At 32.5% G+C, this 18,522-nt stretch overlaps 1 protein-coding gene across 4 annotated transcripts in view; it reads left to right on the forward strand.

The window, feature by feature from the left end:
• The window catches only part of DENND1B (DENN domain containing 1B), a 245,462-nt gene that overhangs the window by 106,499 nt on the left and 120,441 nt on the right, over positions 1–18,522 (forward strand). For 3 of the 4 annotated variants that reach the window (XM_087424346.1, XM_087424343.1, XM_087424345.1), the window contains 5 exons: positions 3,171–3,240; positions 7,072–7,152; positions 10,179–10,238; positions 11,652–11,705; positions 14,284–14,394. In XM_087424346.1, the coding sequence (XP_087280472.1) occupies positions 3,171–3,240; positions 7,072–7,152; positions 10,179–10,238; positions 11,652–11,705; positions 14,284–14,394 (376 nt within the window). The remainder of the gene's footprint in view (positions 1–3,170; positions 3,241–7,071; positions 7,153–10,178; positions 10,239–11,651; positions 11,706–14,283; positions 14,395–18,522) is intronic. The other variant, XM_087424344.1, reaches the window with a different exon arrangement.

Here is an 18,522-nt window from a genome sequence, read left to right on the forward strand (position 1 = left end):
TTAAAAGTTGAAATGTGAATATGAAGTGACTACAGATGAAAGAAATTGCCCTCCATCCAAGGAACTCTAGTGTATCTTGGTAGAAGGACCATTCCCCATGAAAATTATTTTGTCGAGTTATAGTGAGTATAGAAAATATAATGTAATTTGCATCATATTGAGTTGATAATTTAAAAACAATATTAGTAATTTTTAAAGGTTTTTTTAATAAGTGAAAGATATAGTAGAACAGCCATCTAAGCCCTAGAGTTTAAAGAGCTGAATAATTTAAATTTGAAAATTGCGATTACCAATATTAACTTCTGATTTTCAGATTTCCCAAAAGCTGTCAAAAATTTGTCACATACCTATCCAGATTTTTCCAGCCTCCCACATGAAGAAGTTGTCAACATGCTTGTTGTAACCACGCTGCCAGCATCTCCCTCCCGTTGCCCTCATGCCTGTTTCAGTCTGGACTGATTGCTCTCAGCCTTTGCACAATTTATTCTTAGACTTATTCCTCCTTTTTGCTTCACTCCCTCATTTTGTTGAAGTCACCCTTTAGTACCTTCCCAAAAATGGTACGGAGTAACAGTAAATTGAGAAATAGTAAATTTTTGAGTCCTAACATGACTGAAAATGCTTCTAGTCTATCCCCGTACTTGATTGATAGCTTCACTGGACAAAGAATTCTAGGTTGCAGAGGATTTAGCCTCTGTATTTTGAAGGCACTGTAACTTGCCGGGATTGCTGTTGTGAAGCTTAGTGACATTACAAATTTGAGTTGTTTGTATGTTTCCTGTTTTGTCTCTTTGGAAATTCTTAGGTGCTTTTCTGTCCCCTGTTCTGGAATTTCACTGTGATACTCTGGTTTGGCTCATTTATTTTGTAATTCACCCAGTAGCACTTTAAATCTGGAGACTCATGCCTAACGTTCTGGGAATTTTTCCAGTAATTTTTAAAAAGAAATTTTCTTTCCTTGTTTCCCTCTTTTCTTTCTTTTTGGAACTACTGTTAGTCAACTACATGATTGTCGAGATTGATGCCCTAATATTTTAATATTTGCTCTCTCATCATCCCTCAGTTTGTTTCTTTATTCTAGTTCCTAGGAGATATTCTTGATTTAGTTTCTAACCTTTCTATTGATTTTAATTTTTTTCAGATTTTATATTTTGAATTTCTGAGAACTCTTTCTTGTCGTCTACTAATCCTTTTTACCACTTCTTTCTTCGTCTTCTTTAGATGTCTTTTTGTAGTAGCATCCCGAGCTTTACTCAGCTCCCGAAGATGTTAATGGTAACTTGCTGAAGTTCTCGTCTGCTGTTCGTATTATTTGGGTTTACTTGAGGTTCCTGTATTTATGTTTGTAGTGATGTTTGTATTTCCTCAAATATCTGAGGGTTGGACTGTTAATTTATATTTAAGATAGGGGCAGTAAACTGAATTAGAAACGTTGTACGTGCAGTGGTGGGTTTCACTCCAAGGAAGTAGGACCTTTGAGGTGTTTTTTCCTTTGCGAGATTCCCAAGTCAGTGTTTGAGGGGTCTGTGGGGACAAATCTACTCGCTACTGGTTATTTTCCTTCTGTTCTCTCTTCTGCTGGGTCAGTTATCAGTCTTAGTTTCCTTTCCATCTTTACAGAACCATTCACTTGTGTTGCTCTCTATTACCTTTTTCTCCATTCTCTTTCTCTCCGATACCCTTTTTATTCATTTACTGTCATTTTAGTGGCATTTCCAAAGGGCACGGAGATAAATGTGTGTATTCAATATGCTAGATTTAACCAGAAGTTGGTAGATAGCATCTCTTATACCATTACTTAGTATTTTTTTTTTTTTGAAGCAGCTTCTTTTTTTTTTCCCCCTTTTTCTCCCCAAAGCCCCAGTAGATAGTTGTATGTCATAGTTGCACATCCTTCTAGTTGCTGTATGTGAGACGCCGCCTCAGCATGGCCTGACAAGCAGTGTGTCGGTGCACGCCCGGGATCCGAACCCGGGCCGCCAGTGGCGGGGCTCGAGCACTTAACTGCTAAGCCACGGGGCTGGCCCATTACTTAGTATTTTTAATTATCATTTTAAAGAATTCTATAGCATTCTGCTGAGTGAAGATACTATAGTTTATCTAACTGTTCTTCTGTTATGACTTTGGGTTACTCCTGATCCCAAAAGCATCATTCATAGTCACTAATAAATCAGGCGTTATATGAAAAAATGCAGATAGAATGCTGTTTTTCTAAGCTCTATTCATTGATTTTTCTATTTTAAATCTGTTTTATGTATGTGTACTCCTGTCAGTATACAGTTATGTAGTAGAAGTATCACACTATTTTCTCTTAAAAAAGTAGCCTGTTGTAGTAATTCTTTGAAGAAAAATGAGTATGTGTTAATTGATAATTAACTACACTGGTGTGTTTTGTGATTTAGTATTCTATGTGGAAAGCATACATTTTAATTAACAATTAAAAACTTTGGATAGATTTTAAATATACTAATACCTCACTTTGTTAATAAAGAGTACAGATTTTATTTTGTACAATTGATTTTTGGATTTGGTGCTTTGCTTTCATAAAAATGAATTCTATTTGTATCAAGCAAAATGAATCAAAATGAATTTTGAATTATATTTGTTTTTGATATCTAAAAGTTGTTTACAATGTTTATAGTTTTTGAAGTAGACTTTCTGTTATTTGTATTGGTATTTATTTTGAAATTTACCATCTTACTAAAAATCAATTTCTGAAGAATTGATTAATTAAGCACATAATTCTCTTGTATTATATACTCAATTCAGTAATATTTAAAAAGAAATGATTGTATCTTTGTTTTAAAAGCTTTTTAAAATTAGTTTTTATTTTATATATTATTACAGTGGTTAGTTTTTGTCCTTTGAGTGCTTTTGATGTACTCATACCATGCAATAGAATTAATAATTTTCAATTCTGCTGACATAAAATAGAAGTGTGTAATGAATAACTTTTATAGTAGAACTTTGGATTCTGATTATCTTATGAAAACTAATAATAGAAAATATGTAAAATTTCACTGTAACAGTAAAGAAAACATGGGTATAGTTCTTTTCTTCCCTCCAGGATCAAGGTGTTTGAAATAATATAAGTTTAATGTTTTTTTTGTCATCTTGTTTCTTGATTCTAAACGATATATACATTTGTTAAGTAATTTTTTTTTCTTCAGTTACCTGCCATGGTTCGAAGTATATTACAAGCTTCTAAATACTCTGGCAGATTACTTGGCTAAGGAACTGGTAAGCTATGTTTTTTTTCCCCATTTTTTTTTATTGTGGTAAAATACACATTACATAAAATTTACCATTTTAATTATCAGAGTGTACAGTTCTGTGTCGTTAAGTACATTCACGTTTTTCTGCAGCCTCAACACCATCATCTCTAGAATGTTTTTATCTTCCCAACTGAAACTCTGTGCCCATTAAACTATAACTTCCTGTTTCCCCTCCCCCAAGTCCCTGGCAGCAACCATTGTACTTCCTGTATGAATTTGACTATGTACCTCTTATAAGTAGAATCAGACAATATTTGTTCTTCTGTGATGGGCTTATTTCACTTAGTATGTTTTCAGGGTTCATTCATGTTATAGCATGTGTCAGAATTTCCTTTTTAAGGCTGAGTAATATTGCATTGTATGTACACGTCACATTTTGTTGATCCATTCATCTCTAGATGAGCACTTGGGTTGCTTTCACCTCAGTGCTGCTCTGAACATGGGTGTACAGATATCTGTTTGAGTCCCTGCATTCATTTCTTTTGAATATATACCCAGAAGTAGAATTCCTGAATAATGTGATAATTCTATGTTTAATTTTTTTGAAGAACCACTGTAACATTTTCTGCAGTGATTGTACCATTTTACATTCCCACCAGCAGTGCACAGGGTTCCAGTTTCCCCACATCCTCCTCAACACTTGTTATTTTCTGTTTTTGTTTTGTTTTTATAAAGCTATCCTAATGGGTGTGAAGTGGTATATGATTATGATTTTGATTTGCATTTCCCTAATGATTAGTGATGTAGAGCTTTTTCATGTGCTTTTTGGTCATTTGTACATGTTGTTTGGAGAGATATCTATTGAAGTCCTTTGCCCAGTTTTTAGTCGTGCTTTGTTGTTGTTGAGTAGTAAGTTCTTTGTATATTCAGATGTTAATCCCTTATCAGATGTATGATTTGCAGATATTTTCTTCCATTTTGTGGGTTGCCCTTTTACTTTGTTGATAGTGTCCTTTGAGGCACCGAAGTTTTTAATTTTGAAGTCCAATTTATCTATTTTTCTTTTGTTGCGTGTGCTTTTGGTGTCATGTCAATAAATCATTTCCAAATCCAATGTCATGTAGCTTTTCCTGTATGTTTTCTTCTAAGAATTTTATAGTTTTAGCTCTTTCATTTAGGTCTTTATCTTTGTATCTTAAAAATAAAACAAAAACCGGTTTGCGTTTGAATTAATGAACTTCTTTGGGATGATAATTTGTAAATTGTTCCCCTTAATCATTCTTTGATGTTTTTAGCGAGGACTAATTGACTAAGGTATTAGCTGTGCTATTTGATGCAGTTTATTTCAGATAAAAAGTTTTTTTTTTTTTAATCTTTAATGATTGACTGTTGTTGCGTTCTAATTTTCAAATTCATGATATATTTTTCATCCTCTGGTTATCTGTTTAAATTCTCATATGATACTCCCTCACTCTCGAGATTGTATTTTTCTTGGTTGTCCTGACATTGTTTCTTGTTTTTAGCTGTGTCCTCAGTCTTTGTTTGACCTTTTTCGTTTATCTGCACCTAAAATTTTGGTGTTCTTATGTTCTTAGTTTTATTTTCTCTTCTCTCTCTGTATTATTTACAGTCATTTTATACACACTCTTAGCTGTTAGTACCACCATGTTCTTGTCTTTAAGAATGATCTCTCTGAAACCTGATTAGATCATTCCACTGCTTACTATCCTCCTGACAGCTCCCTGTTTTTTCTTAGAATAAAATCTAAACTTGTGTGCATCCTGACAAGTAAGAAGCTTCATGATCTGACTTCTTCATTCATTCCTGGCTAATCTACTCCCACTTTGGTATACATAGTGTACCATCCAGTTATTTTGAGCTACTTAAATTTCCCAGAACATAACTCTGCATAGTTGTCTTTCAAAATTATGTAGGTCACTCACTTAGGAGTACTGGTAGAACACTCATCTTTTAAGATTCAATATAAATATCTTTAAAAAGAAACCTAATTTCAGCCCAAATACTGCTCCAAATATTTTTTATTAAATAGAATTTAAATGTATTATTAATAAATTAAGACATTCCTTTTACTCTTCTAGTGAGCAGTCTCCTAATTTGGCAATCAAATTTTATTTTTATAATATAATAGCAAGTTTTTAGTGTTTGTCAAAAGTCCAGGTATTTGTGAATGTGTGTGTATGCATGTGTGTGTAAATATTTCTGGCTCTACACTTGATATGCTTAATTCTGTGCAATATTCATTAGAAAGTCATTTTACACTTGAACAATTTTATGTTGAAGCTGTACAGTCATTCATTTTCCTAAGAAAATACTTGGAAATAAAAGTAATTATTGTAGTGAAAACTCAAAACCAGACTTCTACTTCATGATAATTTCTGGTTCTTTGTTTTTGTGAGTATACATGTGGAACCAACATTATTTGTTTTAGATGTCCAAATTTTGAATACTTTGCTTTTAGAAACTCTTATATTGATAAATTAATATTTATATATCTATTATATTTCATATTCTCCCCAAGACCATCAGTAATACTGGAATATATAAAAGAAAATACTATTGGGCAAATCCGTATGATTTTGATTTTCAGAGAAGAGGAAATAAGGGAGACTACATTTGTGTTCCCAATTAGAGGAAAAAATATTATAAGTTCACTATATTAATTAAATAGCCAGAAGTAAATCTATAATTGTAATATTTTTTTTCTTTTCATTTGTAATCCAGTGCCACAGATTATTTAGATTGCTATTTAGGTTTTGTAATTCAAGTTATCCTTACCTGATCAACATCAGGCAAGTACAAAGGATTTTTAAAAGCTAGACTTTTAAAAAAATTATGTAGCCATAGGAATTTTGTATAGACAGAGCATCAGTATCATCCAGAATGTTCTGTGGTATATTTCATTGTTTAAATGGTCAAGAGATAAGTTCTTTAAAGTCTTTCTTTTTAGTCGTTCTAAAGAGTATTTCAAATAGGCAGTTGTTAGTGCCCACTTATGCAAGCATTTTTAGAGATCTGAATTATTAAGTTTTGACAGTCAAGTTATAAGAGAAATTGTGAGAAATCGTGTTTTTCATATCCAAATCTCTTAAAATTATTACTTTCCTTGAATAATTGCCTTTTCCTTTGGTTTATTCTCCCAACATAAACATTTTAAGAGACAATAAAAATAACTATGTATATAAAAAGCTGCCTTCATATATTTATTACTGGATTTGTAGGTATAATTCAGAAGAAGTGAGTGTGCATATCAAGGTACATTATTATTGCACAATTCCTATAAAGTAGATGTGTTACATATTTTATTTTATCCCATTTATTACGGGTCAAGTAGTGACCAGTAGCTACTTAGAATAGAAATATTTAGAATAACCTCTTTGTTGCATGTTAGTACAATAATCTTGCTTAAATTGTATCTATTCCTTAAAAATTAGCTTTGAGATTTTAAAATTAAAATGGACAGTGAAAGCATTCAGTGAACTGATAAAAAAGTTGTATTGCTATTTTTACTCAATCTCGTTCTTGGATTTAATGATTTCCTTCTATAGGTGTCATCAGTGCATTTTATAGTAATTAAGTTTTGCAAAATACATATTTATAGTAAGTAGAAATAATGCTATTATTCTTTCTGGGTAAAGAGATTTGAATATCTTTTCCATATTTATTAGATTTAAATATTTCATTTTCAACTATTTGAAACATTTCTGTGGAAAACAGTTATGTAAAACATGTCTAATATGAGAAGGCACAGTGCATGATTTTATCAAGTAGTTTTAGCTGTATTTGCTTAGTATTTATCTGATTTATAAAATGTACTTGTTTTTTTTTTTTACTCTAGGAAAATGATTTGAATGAAACTCTCAAATCACTCTATAACCATCCAGTACCAAAGGCAAACACTCCTGTCAATTTGAGTGTGGTAAGTATTCAATCAGGAACTGAGTTTTTGGAGCCATAGCCATTTCTCATTTAGGAACATATGCACCTTCAAGAAACTCTAAGTCACCTCTGCTCCCAGGAAAACTTGGAATCTGTGAGAATATTTTGATTGTGAGGAACATTGATTTTCAGCTGAAATCGATCCATAATAAGGAAATACACACACACACACACACACGCGCACGCGCGCACATATACAACCCCCCCCACACACAAAATATCCCTCATAAAATGAAAACAGTACATGGTAAGAATTGAAAATAGAGCATATAGCATATAACTAACCATATGATAAAAATTCTGGGTGAAAAGTTTCTTCTTCTTTTTCTCATACTTCAGTACAGCTTCTAGTATAATCACCAAACACTGGAAATATGATTGAAGTGTCAAAACAGTAAGCCTGTGTTGATATAGATTATTAATTATTGAAACTTTTAAGAACTGTACCATTTATATCTAAAAACACACTACTATTTTGGGTTTTGTAAAGGTTCGAAGTTAATGATCACAAAATATGGCTGTTTTCATTAATATTCTTCATTAATTTGGTGTACCAAATAGAATGTTAAAATTTGTAATAAACTGTCCCAATAAAGAAGAGAAATATATAACGATGCAAGAGAAATTGAAAGAAAAAGTAACTTGAAATGTATGTAATAGTGTTAGTAGATCTTCTGCTTTTTTGCAAGATAAGGAAATTGTTATTCTTATTATATGTTTTATTTGGTAATAACTTTCTTCTTGCCTAAATTTCCTCCCATAATTTCATTTAATAATAGTGTTCTCTTACATTATTATGTTCTTATATTCCTGCTGCCAGCACCCTAGTTCAGGTGCTCAGCACTTCACAGAGTCCTTAGTCCAGAGTCTTCCTTCTAGTTATTTCTACAAAACACTGTCAGATTAAACTTCCTTAACTATGTAAAGTTCCCTGCAGAAAATCTTTAATAGCTCCCTATTTTCTATAGAATTTGTCCAAACTTTTGGTCAGGCTTTCAGGACCACCCACTTCTTAGCCTCAATCCAGCTTTTCATTTTTCTGTCTCACTTGTTTTCCTAAGTTGATTCTCTAGTCTAGTCACCTTGTTCTGTTCATCTTCTTGAATGAACAAACACTGTGCTTTCTCACTTGTACACCTTCCTTTTTCGCTAAAGCCTCTTTGTATACTATGCATCTTTAGTCTGGAACTAGCTCAAGTCCCACCTTTGTGAAACTTTCTCTTGTTATAACAGCTTAAAGTCTTCTTTTTTCCCTGTGATCTCTGCACCTTTATGTCTGCATCCTCTTTTGTTGCATACTACCCAAGTGGAAATGTTCAGTAGTCATTTGGAGATTGCGGGCTGGAAAGCTAAGGATAAGCTGAAATTTTTAACCCAAATATGGGAGTCATCTGCAGACAGTTGTAGGAATAATTGAGCCATTTAAAGGCCAGAATACAGAGAAGATAGAGCAGAGGCTGAGGTCTAATTACTCAAATAGACTCTATGGTAGAAAAAAGCAGATGGAGTGAAAGAATTAGAGAAAGGAGCAGTTAAAGAGAAACTCTGATTTCTGGGTCATTGAAGCCGAAAGAATGCAAAGTTTGTGGTTAGTGGCAATGAAGTAGAAAGGCCAAGGAAAAATGTCAAATAGAACGAAGAAATGCTCTGGATTTTCAAAAAATGTGTCTTTTTTTTTTGAAAGAGTTGTGTCTTTAAAGTGACTCTAACACTTTGTTAAAGGGTCAAGGAAATATGGAGGCTAAGATAATAGAATCAGCTATTGTAGAGTATTAACGAGAAATAAAATATATTCTCTCTTTAAATATGAGTATCATATTTGTTCAAGAGTAAATAAATTCCTTATAAAAATGCATTTCAAAAACACTGGATGTTGAGATGCTTCGCTTTTGTTAATAAGAACCATAAGTCAAAGACTTCTAGGCCTCCTAATACTAAGACTAGAAGATTTTGGTTTAAGTCACAGTCACTAAGTGTGTGGTGTTGGCAAAACAGTTAATCTCTTTTGGTGATCCCTTTTCTCCATTTGAGAAATAGAGTGAGTTAATTTTTGAGAGTAGTCGGGGGAATTACTTGAAATGATATATCTAGAAATACCATGAAAAACTATTCAAATATTAATTGTTAGTGAATAGAAGTTTCATTTCATATGGAGAAGATATTTTTTATTGTAGCAGAAATAATCTTAAGGGAATTTGAGTGTTCTATTTCTATGTATGGTAGTTATTTCTGTAATTTAAGCCTTATTACTTCTTGTAAGCTTTTGAATCAGTAGTCTGTGATAGCTTTCAAATCTTGTACACCTATTCTCAATACAGTATCTTAAGTGTTGGTAAATTCAGCTGGTTGATAAAATATTGCCTTAATTTTGTATCAAGTCCATTTAGTAATTTCATGTGATTTCAACAACAGATTGATAATGTAATGTGCCCAGTTCTGTGCTATTAATGAGTGGTACAGTTGGGATTAAAACACTCTTCTTCAACTACTAGTAGAGGTTTTAGTTTTATGATGCCAGATTAAAATTGATGATCATGGAAATTTTTGTTTCTCCACAAGTGCAAAAAAATTTTTTTGTCTGTTTGCAGAATTTCTATTAAAAAAACATGACAAGTCTTGAGAAACTACTATGATTTTCTTACAAGTTCATATTTCATGAATACTCCAGCACATGAATTTGTCAAGACTTGATGTTATAACCACTAGAATATCACAGAGATTTTATGAAAAGTTAATATCTAATATAAATGCTTATTTTGAAACTATATTTCAAAATTATTAAATATCCACAGCATTCTCTACTCTGTCGAGAATGAAAATATTTTATGATTTTTCTAACATAAAATTAGCAAGTTAGCATTGAAAATAACATTTATAATTAATGTTATTCAAATATTTTCAGTGGATAATGTGGCTACATAGGTTTGTCTCAAATACACAGCAAATTGTTGTGTAAACTTCCCCCATCAAAGTAAAACATTCATTTTTTCTCTCACATATTATAAGAACCAAGAGATATTTATTGCCAGTGAGCGAGTTCTGAAAGATCAGCCCTCTCTAGTACCGGTGAGTTAAAGGGACATTGGCTTCTGAAAATCACTATTAAATTGGGAAGATAATTACTTCTTTCACTGTGTTTTTAACATTCACTCCAATCCTTTGGGAAAGAGTAAATTTGACTCTTTTAAGAAAATTAATCATTTGGAGTATATTTTCTGTTTATACTATCTTTTAAAGCGTAGTTTTATAAAATACAACACTATTAAAAACCCCTCCAAATAAAAGTAGCTAATAGAGACCAAAATTGTGCATATTCTCCATTGTCAGTAGTAGTAATGTTAAAGTGCATTCACAGCGTGAGATTTCTGTCACATTTTTTGTCACAAGGTCTCAGGAGACCTTGTGATTTATTTCATATTGTTCTTCTACCCTGGAAAATTACACATTATGACTGTGTTAACTAGCCTTGTTCTGATGAGTTCCACTGTGCTCTGTATTGGCTAGAATATTTCTTTTCCAGTCTTTAATTATAAGACAGTATTAAATATGTCCTTAGGTGATTAAGATAGTAAAATAATTTTGGTGATTAATATAAACAGAAAATAAAACAATTTGGGTGATTTAGTTGTACTCTGATTCTGGATGGTAAAATTTGGGAACATTACTGGAAATATGAACACAGTATGCTTTTTATAAAAGTATATCTATGAACTGTTGTATTGCTTTGAATATTATAGAAGCTAATTAATAGTTGTTTAGTGGGTGTATGAGGGTCATATTTTGGGATGAGTAATTAAATTTTTAAGAAGTTTTAAATATTTAAAAATTATGTTTTATTGCTGCTTTCTAAATGATATAGTGGCCGATATGTACAAGAGAAATTTGTTGTGACTTAGCATAGAAACTCAGGAATCTTAACAGATTTTGATATATTCTTGGATAAGCAAGCCTTATTTTTCCAGTCTCTCTAAACTGTGTTTAAATAAATATATTTATATGCCTTTCATATAGATATATTTTTATAAACCTTTCAGTAATATACTTTTTTGTCTTAAACTTTTTCTAGAATTATTTCAATTTTAAAATTAAATATTTTTAATCAACACTTAACACTTTATATGAGAAAGTTATTGTTAAATCTCATATAAACCTGCTATCTAATTTAAGAATCTTTTAAAACATTTTTTTATTGAAGTATAATTGACATACAGTATTATATTAGTTTCAGGTATACAACATAGTGATTCGATATGTTTGTACATTATGAAATGATCATGATATGTCTAGTTACCATCTGTCACCATACAAAGTTATTACAATATTATTGTAGAATCTCTCAAGTTCAACAAATCCTGCTTGTCAGTCCTTGGTATTTATTAATTTAGTTGATATATTTTTTCTTATTTTTATCTCAAATTATATGTAATGCTACCAAATTTTAATTCTCCTTTTCTTATGTGATTTATTTCTATTAATTAGCATTCCTACTTCATTGCCCCTGATGTAACTGGACTCCCAACAATACCTGAGAGTGTAAGTTTTCTGTTTTCTATGTTTTTTATTCTCAAGTGATGAATTTTATTTATTTTGGTCTCACTGTTTAAGGATTCCTGTATAGAGAAATAGAATACATTGTAAATATGTTTGTAAGAAATGATGAAGAACTAGGAATAATGATATCTCTTTTTCTTCTTTATATATCTGCCACTTTACCGCCTTCTTAATATCTGCTTGTAGATAAGGAGAATTATATGAGAAAAACTATTTCTACCATTTGGGGTAGTTGAGTAGGATCATATGTATTCAATTAGGTCCTGAACTCCCCTGGATCAGGTGGAGGCGATCTGTGGAGAGATGACTTCTGCTGGTAGGGAATGAATATGGCAATGGGAAATATTTCCACACATAATGAAAATCACACATAAGAGTGACTTTAATAAACTGACCATAGTATTTTAGATTGCTTGTATATATCTCTGTTCAAATCTTAGATGTCGTGTACTTGATACCCTGATCTTAATTTAAGCAATACATATTTAGTAAGGCTTGAGTGGTACTAGAAGGAATTATAAAAATTGCTGAATTTTGCATTTTATTTGGAGTCCTAATTATAGACATACTAGAAATATTTTCAGTGTTTTAATAGTTATTACAAATTGATATTCTGTAGAAAAGTTTTACATGAATAAGTAGAAGTGACAGATATGCAAAAGCTGTCTGAAAAGGAAATATTCCCTTACATAATTCTTTTCAGCTTCTGTTGGAAAAATAAAATGAATTGGTAGAAATGATTCGATCAAAAGTGAAGGAAACGTCAACAGGAAAAAATATTTCCAGGAATACTTATCATTTTCCTCAGAACTCTACAGTTCTTCCAGAAATGTTTTCAAACTTAATAACTGTTTGGTTTCCAAAAGCACATGGGTTATGAAGGAAGGAAGTCCAAGGAGAAAATTGTAAATTTTCTAATGTCAAACCAAGACTATCAGTGGTGCTTTTAGTACAGGTGAGTCCAGATAACTCCTGTGAGAAGACTGCAGGAAGCTGCTCTTAATGTGGGCCTGAGAGAGACCTTAAAACTCTCAGGTCACTTTCTAGGCCCTGCGGTCTTGTGCGCTGTACACTGTGGGCCTGGTACCCCCTGTGATGTTTTCCTTGTGGCTGATTGACCATGCCTTGACTTATATGGCTCTGGTCCCTTCACTTCAGAGTTTTTAATGCAAAGTCAAAGTTACTTCCTTCCACTCTCTCCTCTATTGACCTTTCTTACATTTGCTAATAAACAGCTAATAGTTTGATTTAAAAAACCTTATGTTTTTTTAGAGGCTATTACTTTGAAAGTTTTAAAGAATCATTCTGAGGAAAAACTGCCACTGAGAATATACATTTTTACCTTTCCATTAAGGTATTTTATTTCCAAAAAGTCCTGTTTGGGGGGGGGAAAAAGCAAACAAGGACATAAACATAAGACAGCATTCCTTGTTGAGAAATAATTCCTCACCTAGAAATTATCTTTCTTCGAGATTATAGGAAAAAAAATGAACATTCAGTGCCATAAAAGTAATTTCGTACATGAAGAGTCGAATTGGAAAGTGAGGTGGGTTTCAAATAGAGAAAACATGAAATGAGTCTCTCCTCACTAAATTCAACATCACTTACTGATATTTATAGGCTCTATTTATATGCCCTGCCATCATTACTGGTTTGTCCTGGTAAAGTTTCTACCGTTTGGAAATTGAAGAAATGACTGGATTTCTTGCTTTCTTGCCCAGCTAAAATTTTTAGCCTCCTAGGTCATAGTTCACCTGGTAGTACAGTTTCAGTTTATTATCATATCTTATTCAGTCTCTTCATTACTTTGTTGCTTTCTGCTGTACTTAAGTTTGAGTAAAGAAAATTAAAAATAAGAGGCAGAGGATCTAAAAGTCAAGTTAATGTAGCTTATCCCAATTTTGTTCTTAGGTGGGGAAAATAATTTAAAGTGTTAAATCAAGGAATCAAATTAGACTAACACCAAATTTTATTTGGTTATAGTAGTATAAAGCAGGCCTGACATAGGATATAAACAAGAGATTTTCCTTAATAAAGAACCAAAGATCTGCCTTATAAATCTATCACATTCTTTGGTTGTCTTGTATATAGTACGTAGTATCAGACAATGATGTTGCCTGCTGAGTGATTGACAAATGTAAAAAGTCTCAAATGTATTTTCTGGAGTAGCAGTTCCCAAAGATCAGTGTGTATAAGATTCACCAGGAGTATTTGCTTAGAAAACAGATTCTTGGGGCCATATTCTGAAGGTTACAATTCAGCAGGTCTAGATTGGGGCCCAGGAAATCCGCTTCTTTTAAGGTACCTAGGGAGGGAGAGTGGGAAATATGTGACCCTCTGAGAAACATTCTCCTAGAGTAGGATTATATTTCAAAGAGTAATAGAATGTTACGTGCTTCATGTGGCAGCAGAATAGTATTAATTTAATTATTTTAATGAATACAGTTTTTAATAATAACATCCTTTGAACTTTAAGACTTTTTGATAAATGTTTTATAAAATGTTTTTATTCGTAATCACCATGAGCTATAACTTACCCAGTTGTTTTTCACTTGTGCAGAGAAATCTTACAGAATATTTTGTTGCCGTGGATGTGAACAATATGCTGCAACTGTATGCCAGTATGCTGCACGAAAGGCGTATCGTTATTACCTCTAGCAAATTAAGCACTGTAAGTACTTCACACGTCTCCTTTTGAGTAGAAGGTATTGAGCATTTCACAAAAAGACCTACAAACCTCTGCAGATTTAGAAATGTTCTATGTGTACTTATAAGACAATATCTACATACTTTTTTGATATGTGGTTTTAAGCTGGCTCTTGAAGTACAAAAGTCTGATTTATAGAAGGGCCCTCTCAGATGCATTAAGCCAGGTTAATTATTTTTTCTTATCAGGAGATGAGAGTTGTTTTTTTTTTTTTTTTTCTTTTTAACTCTCTGGAGTTCATTTTAGTGCCTTCTACCGTATAAAGAATTCTTAAGAGCTATTATGAGATCTTTATTATTCACTTGTGGTTTTTTCCATTGGAGCTACTTGAAAGAAATCAAGGGGCCATGATAATAGTTGCTATCCTAACCAGGTAATAGGTAGATTCATCTTTGTTGCCAAGTAGTGGTTAGAAAGTAGATTCTATAATAGTTCTGGTTTGGAGGAGCTCTTCAGATTGATAACAACTTAAAAGTCAAAGTAGCATTTTTTTTTAATCACAGGTTTTATGCTACTCACTAAAATGTTCTTTTGGAAGGTCTTCCTTACTGTGGTAAAGGCAGCAAGAATGGAGGGAGTTTTCTTGGGTCATAGAAAAATCTTCAAAAGTATTTTGCTAGATTTCCTAATTTTTTCTGTGTTATGCATTAAAATTCTAATTTTTTTTTTTTTGTGAGGAAGATCAGCCCTGAGCTAACATCCATGCTAATCCTTCTCTTTTTGCTGAGGAAGACCAGCTCTGAGCTAACATCTATTGCCAATCCTCCTTCCCCCCCCCCCCCCCAAAGCCCCAGTAGATAGTTGTATGTCATAGTTGCACATCCTTCCAGTTGCTGTATGTGGGATGCCACCTCAGCATGGCCTGACAAGCAGTGCGTTGGTGCGCACCCAGGATCCAAACCCGGGCCACCAGTAGCGGAGCGCGCACACTTAACCGCTAAGCCACGGGGCTGGCTCAAAATTCTAATATTTTTGACTTAAAAATTTTTACTATAAATCTAAATATAGTTCTGTGTAATATATGAGATATTTATTAAAAACCATTATTTAATATTGCATGAATTTGCTTCCTTACAAATTTGGTTAATTGATAAAAATAAGATAATATTTTTATGTTTTGTTCTATAGTAGAAATGAAAATGTCATTCTATGAAATTTTAGTATTTTAGAGTAGAGGGAGTTACAGGATTTCTCTAGCTTGTCTATTTAGTATCTATTTAGGTTAAATATTTAGTATTTAGGTTATCTATCAATGAGAAAGGTGTTTTCAGAGAGGTTAAATGACCACCCCAAGGCCAAATAGCTAATTGGAGACAGGCAATGTGAAATTGGGTCTCCTGATTCTAATTTTTTGGGTTATTTCCATTACTCTGCAATTGAAAAAAATAAAGTTTCGATATTTTGAGTTACAATATTGATATGCCCACTTTTCCAAAAAGATTGAAAAAATATTATTTTACATATTGAAAAACACATTATATGTGTTTCTATATGAGTGTGTGTGCAGCATAAAAGGTGAGGGGCAGGTTTCAGTTTTATATGGGGCATCATGGAAGGCCTTTCTAATGAGGTAGTATTTGAGCAGAGATCTGAAGAAAGAGCAGGAGTGAGCTATGTGAATGAATGTATAAGCTGCTTTATTTAGGAAAACATTAGAAATAAATCTGAGCAAATTTTTTTTGTAAAATATTGGTGTTTCTCTTGGCTGTAATTTATAAATACCTCTTAATGGCTGGGTAACTTCTCTTTGACTCAGTTTCTTCACATGTAAACTGGGAGAATGGGAGTAACAGTTTTAATCTCATAGGGTTGCTCTAAAGATTAAGGATATATATTTAGATAAATATACACACAGACACATATATATGTATATGTATACACACATAATATATATACATGTATGAAGTGCTTAGAATTATATCTGCGTAAGATTCAATGATTATTCAGTGATTATTAGCTATAATTTTATAATAGAATAGATCTTCAATTTAGAATAAAAATTAACATGCCTACCCTTTAACTTTAATTGAATTAAAAAATAAATTATTTAATAAAGGCTTGATATTATTAAGGGAGTTGTTTCCTATCTTTGAGGTAAACTTAATACCAATTGTTTATGCCAGTTTGTGAATACTTGATGTTGATGTCACCTCTAAGCTACCAGCTTTGTTTTGGTTGACTCGGGGCCAGTAGGACTGATAAACATAATTCAACTTCGCTCTCATGTTCTCCTTACCTTTCTTATGTAGGGGAAGCTGCTTTACTTGAATCTATCTTGAAAATTCATATATCTGTATCTGTATATCTATATCTATATATCTATATCTGCTATAAATTCTGCACGTAGTAACGTTTAAGGTTAAAGACTAGTACCTTAACATAAATTAGAAATAAACTATTTTTTAGAAAGAGTTTAGTGAAATCTCTGAAACATCCAAGGAAGGAATAGTTAAGGTATCAATGAATTGACTTGCTTTTAAGCTTTTTAAATTCTTATGTTTATACCATAAAGACGCTAATGTACTTCATGTTAGTGCAAGAAATTGTGTTTTAGCCATTTTTTATTTTTTAAATCTACAGCCAAAATTTTAATTATTGGAAGAATATGTATAAGTTAAAGTGTCTTTACATTCATAATTTTATTATAGTTTCAGGAATTTTGTTTGGGTTTACTCTTTGATATTAATTAATTTTATTAGAATCATATTTGTCAACGTTCTAGCTTGCTGGGGTTTTAGTGATGATACGCTGGTAGACAATGAGCTTACTTGAGGGTCTGTTTCTTTAGGTGCTATTTGTAGTTAAAGTTACAAATTGTAATTATCTTTATAGAGATAAACTTTAAAATACAAAAGATTTAGTTTTGAGATATGTTAGCAAAAATAACAAGAATATTATGTTTTTAAAATTTTAATGGGTTTTTCCCTCGTATATTAAACTGTAGTATTTTGTTAGGACCGATTATTATATTTTTATGTGTTTGAGTTTAATGAATTGGGACATAGTCGATTTTGTGTTTATTCTATTGATATATACATTATCAGGTACACACAGAAGGATTCCTGGTAATCCTGAACAAGAACATTGATTTTATACATGCTGTAGGCAGGCCCTAGATGTTTAAGCCCCAAGTGAATCTCAGGTAGACTAGCAGAACATCATCCCAGAAACTCATGTATTCAAAGCAAAGGAATAAATCATGATATACAAGAGTATATCAGTTAACTTATTGCTGTTTTGTGACCAGAGGTAAGGAAGATTGCTGTTTAAAGCCATGTCATCGGTTCTCAAATCAGTCAGGCGTGATGTCTTGTCATATGCTTCCATAATTGTACCTCACCAGACTTTCTCTAACTAGTCAGCTGGGGCCGTGCATTTTGTCTCAAACACCCGGCTGGCCAGCGTCTGACAGGAGCCTTCTCATCATCCTGTCAGTAATATGTTAACTAGAATGTATCTCTGTGGCCTGTAGAAGCAGGTGGAAGAGATGCTTCTCTTTAAAGCAGATGTCTGAATGCTAGCTACTATTTTGACCAATATTTACTTGGTAAATATCACCCTCTTAAAGTCTATAAGCACATTAGTTACAGAGATTTGATTGTGTGGTGCATGTTCTTTCTGGACTATTTAGAGCAGGCAGTGTGCTGTGAGTGCTGGAATTGTGTTAATAAACTGTAGTTTCTTCCTTTGTCACAGTTGCCCTCAGGCATTTAGCATATGCTTTTCTCTCCTTCTCTCATTATTTCCATCAAGGGCATATGCAAAAAGAAATCTTGTGATCTCCGGAAAATCAGCTATTAAAATGTAGATTTTGTGGGTTTAGTTAGACTGAAGGGGAATCCAGAGGATTTTAACCTCACCATCTGGATTTTTACATATTCTTGATTTGTCTCTTAATGGTGCCACCTGTATCAGCATTTAATCTGAAACCTGAAGCACAGAGAATCTTTCTGGAGATTAAGAATTGAACAGTTGGTGAGAGAACACAGATTACCCGGGTCTACTTCCTAGTTAAGATTATTGAAGTGTATTTTTGCCCCTTTTGTTTTTAAAGCTGCAGCAGAGGGGTGCAGTTAAAAAATGTTATCAAGA

The sequence above is a fragment of the Ceratotherium simum genome, chromosome 36, assembly GCF_057802395.1.
Source record: "Ceratotherium simum simum isolate JZ-2026a chromosome 36, ASM5780239v1, whole genome shotgun sequence".
NCBI lineage: Eukaryota > Metazoa > Chordata > Mammalia > Perissodactyla > Rhinocerotidae > Ceratotherium > Ceratotherium simum.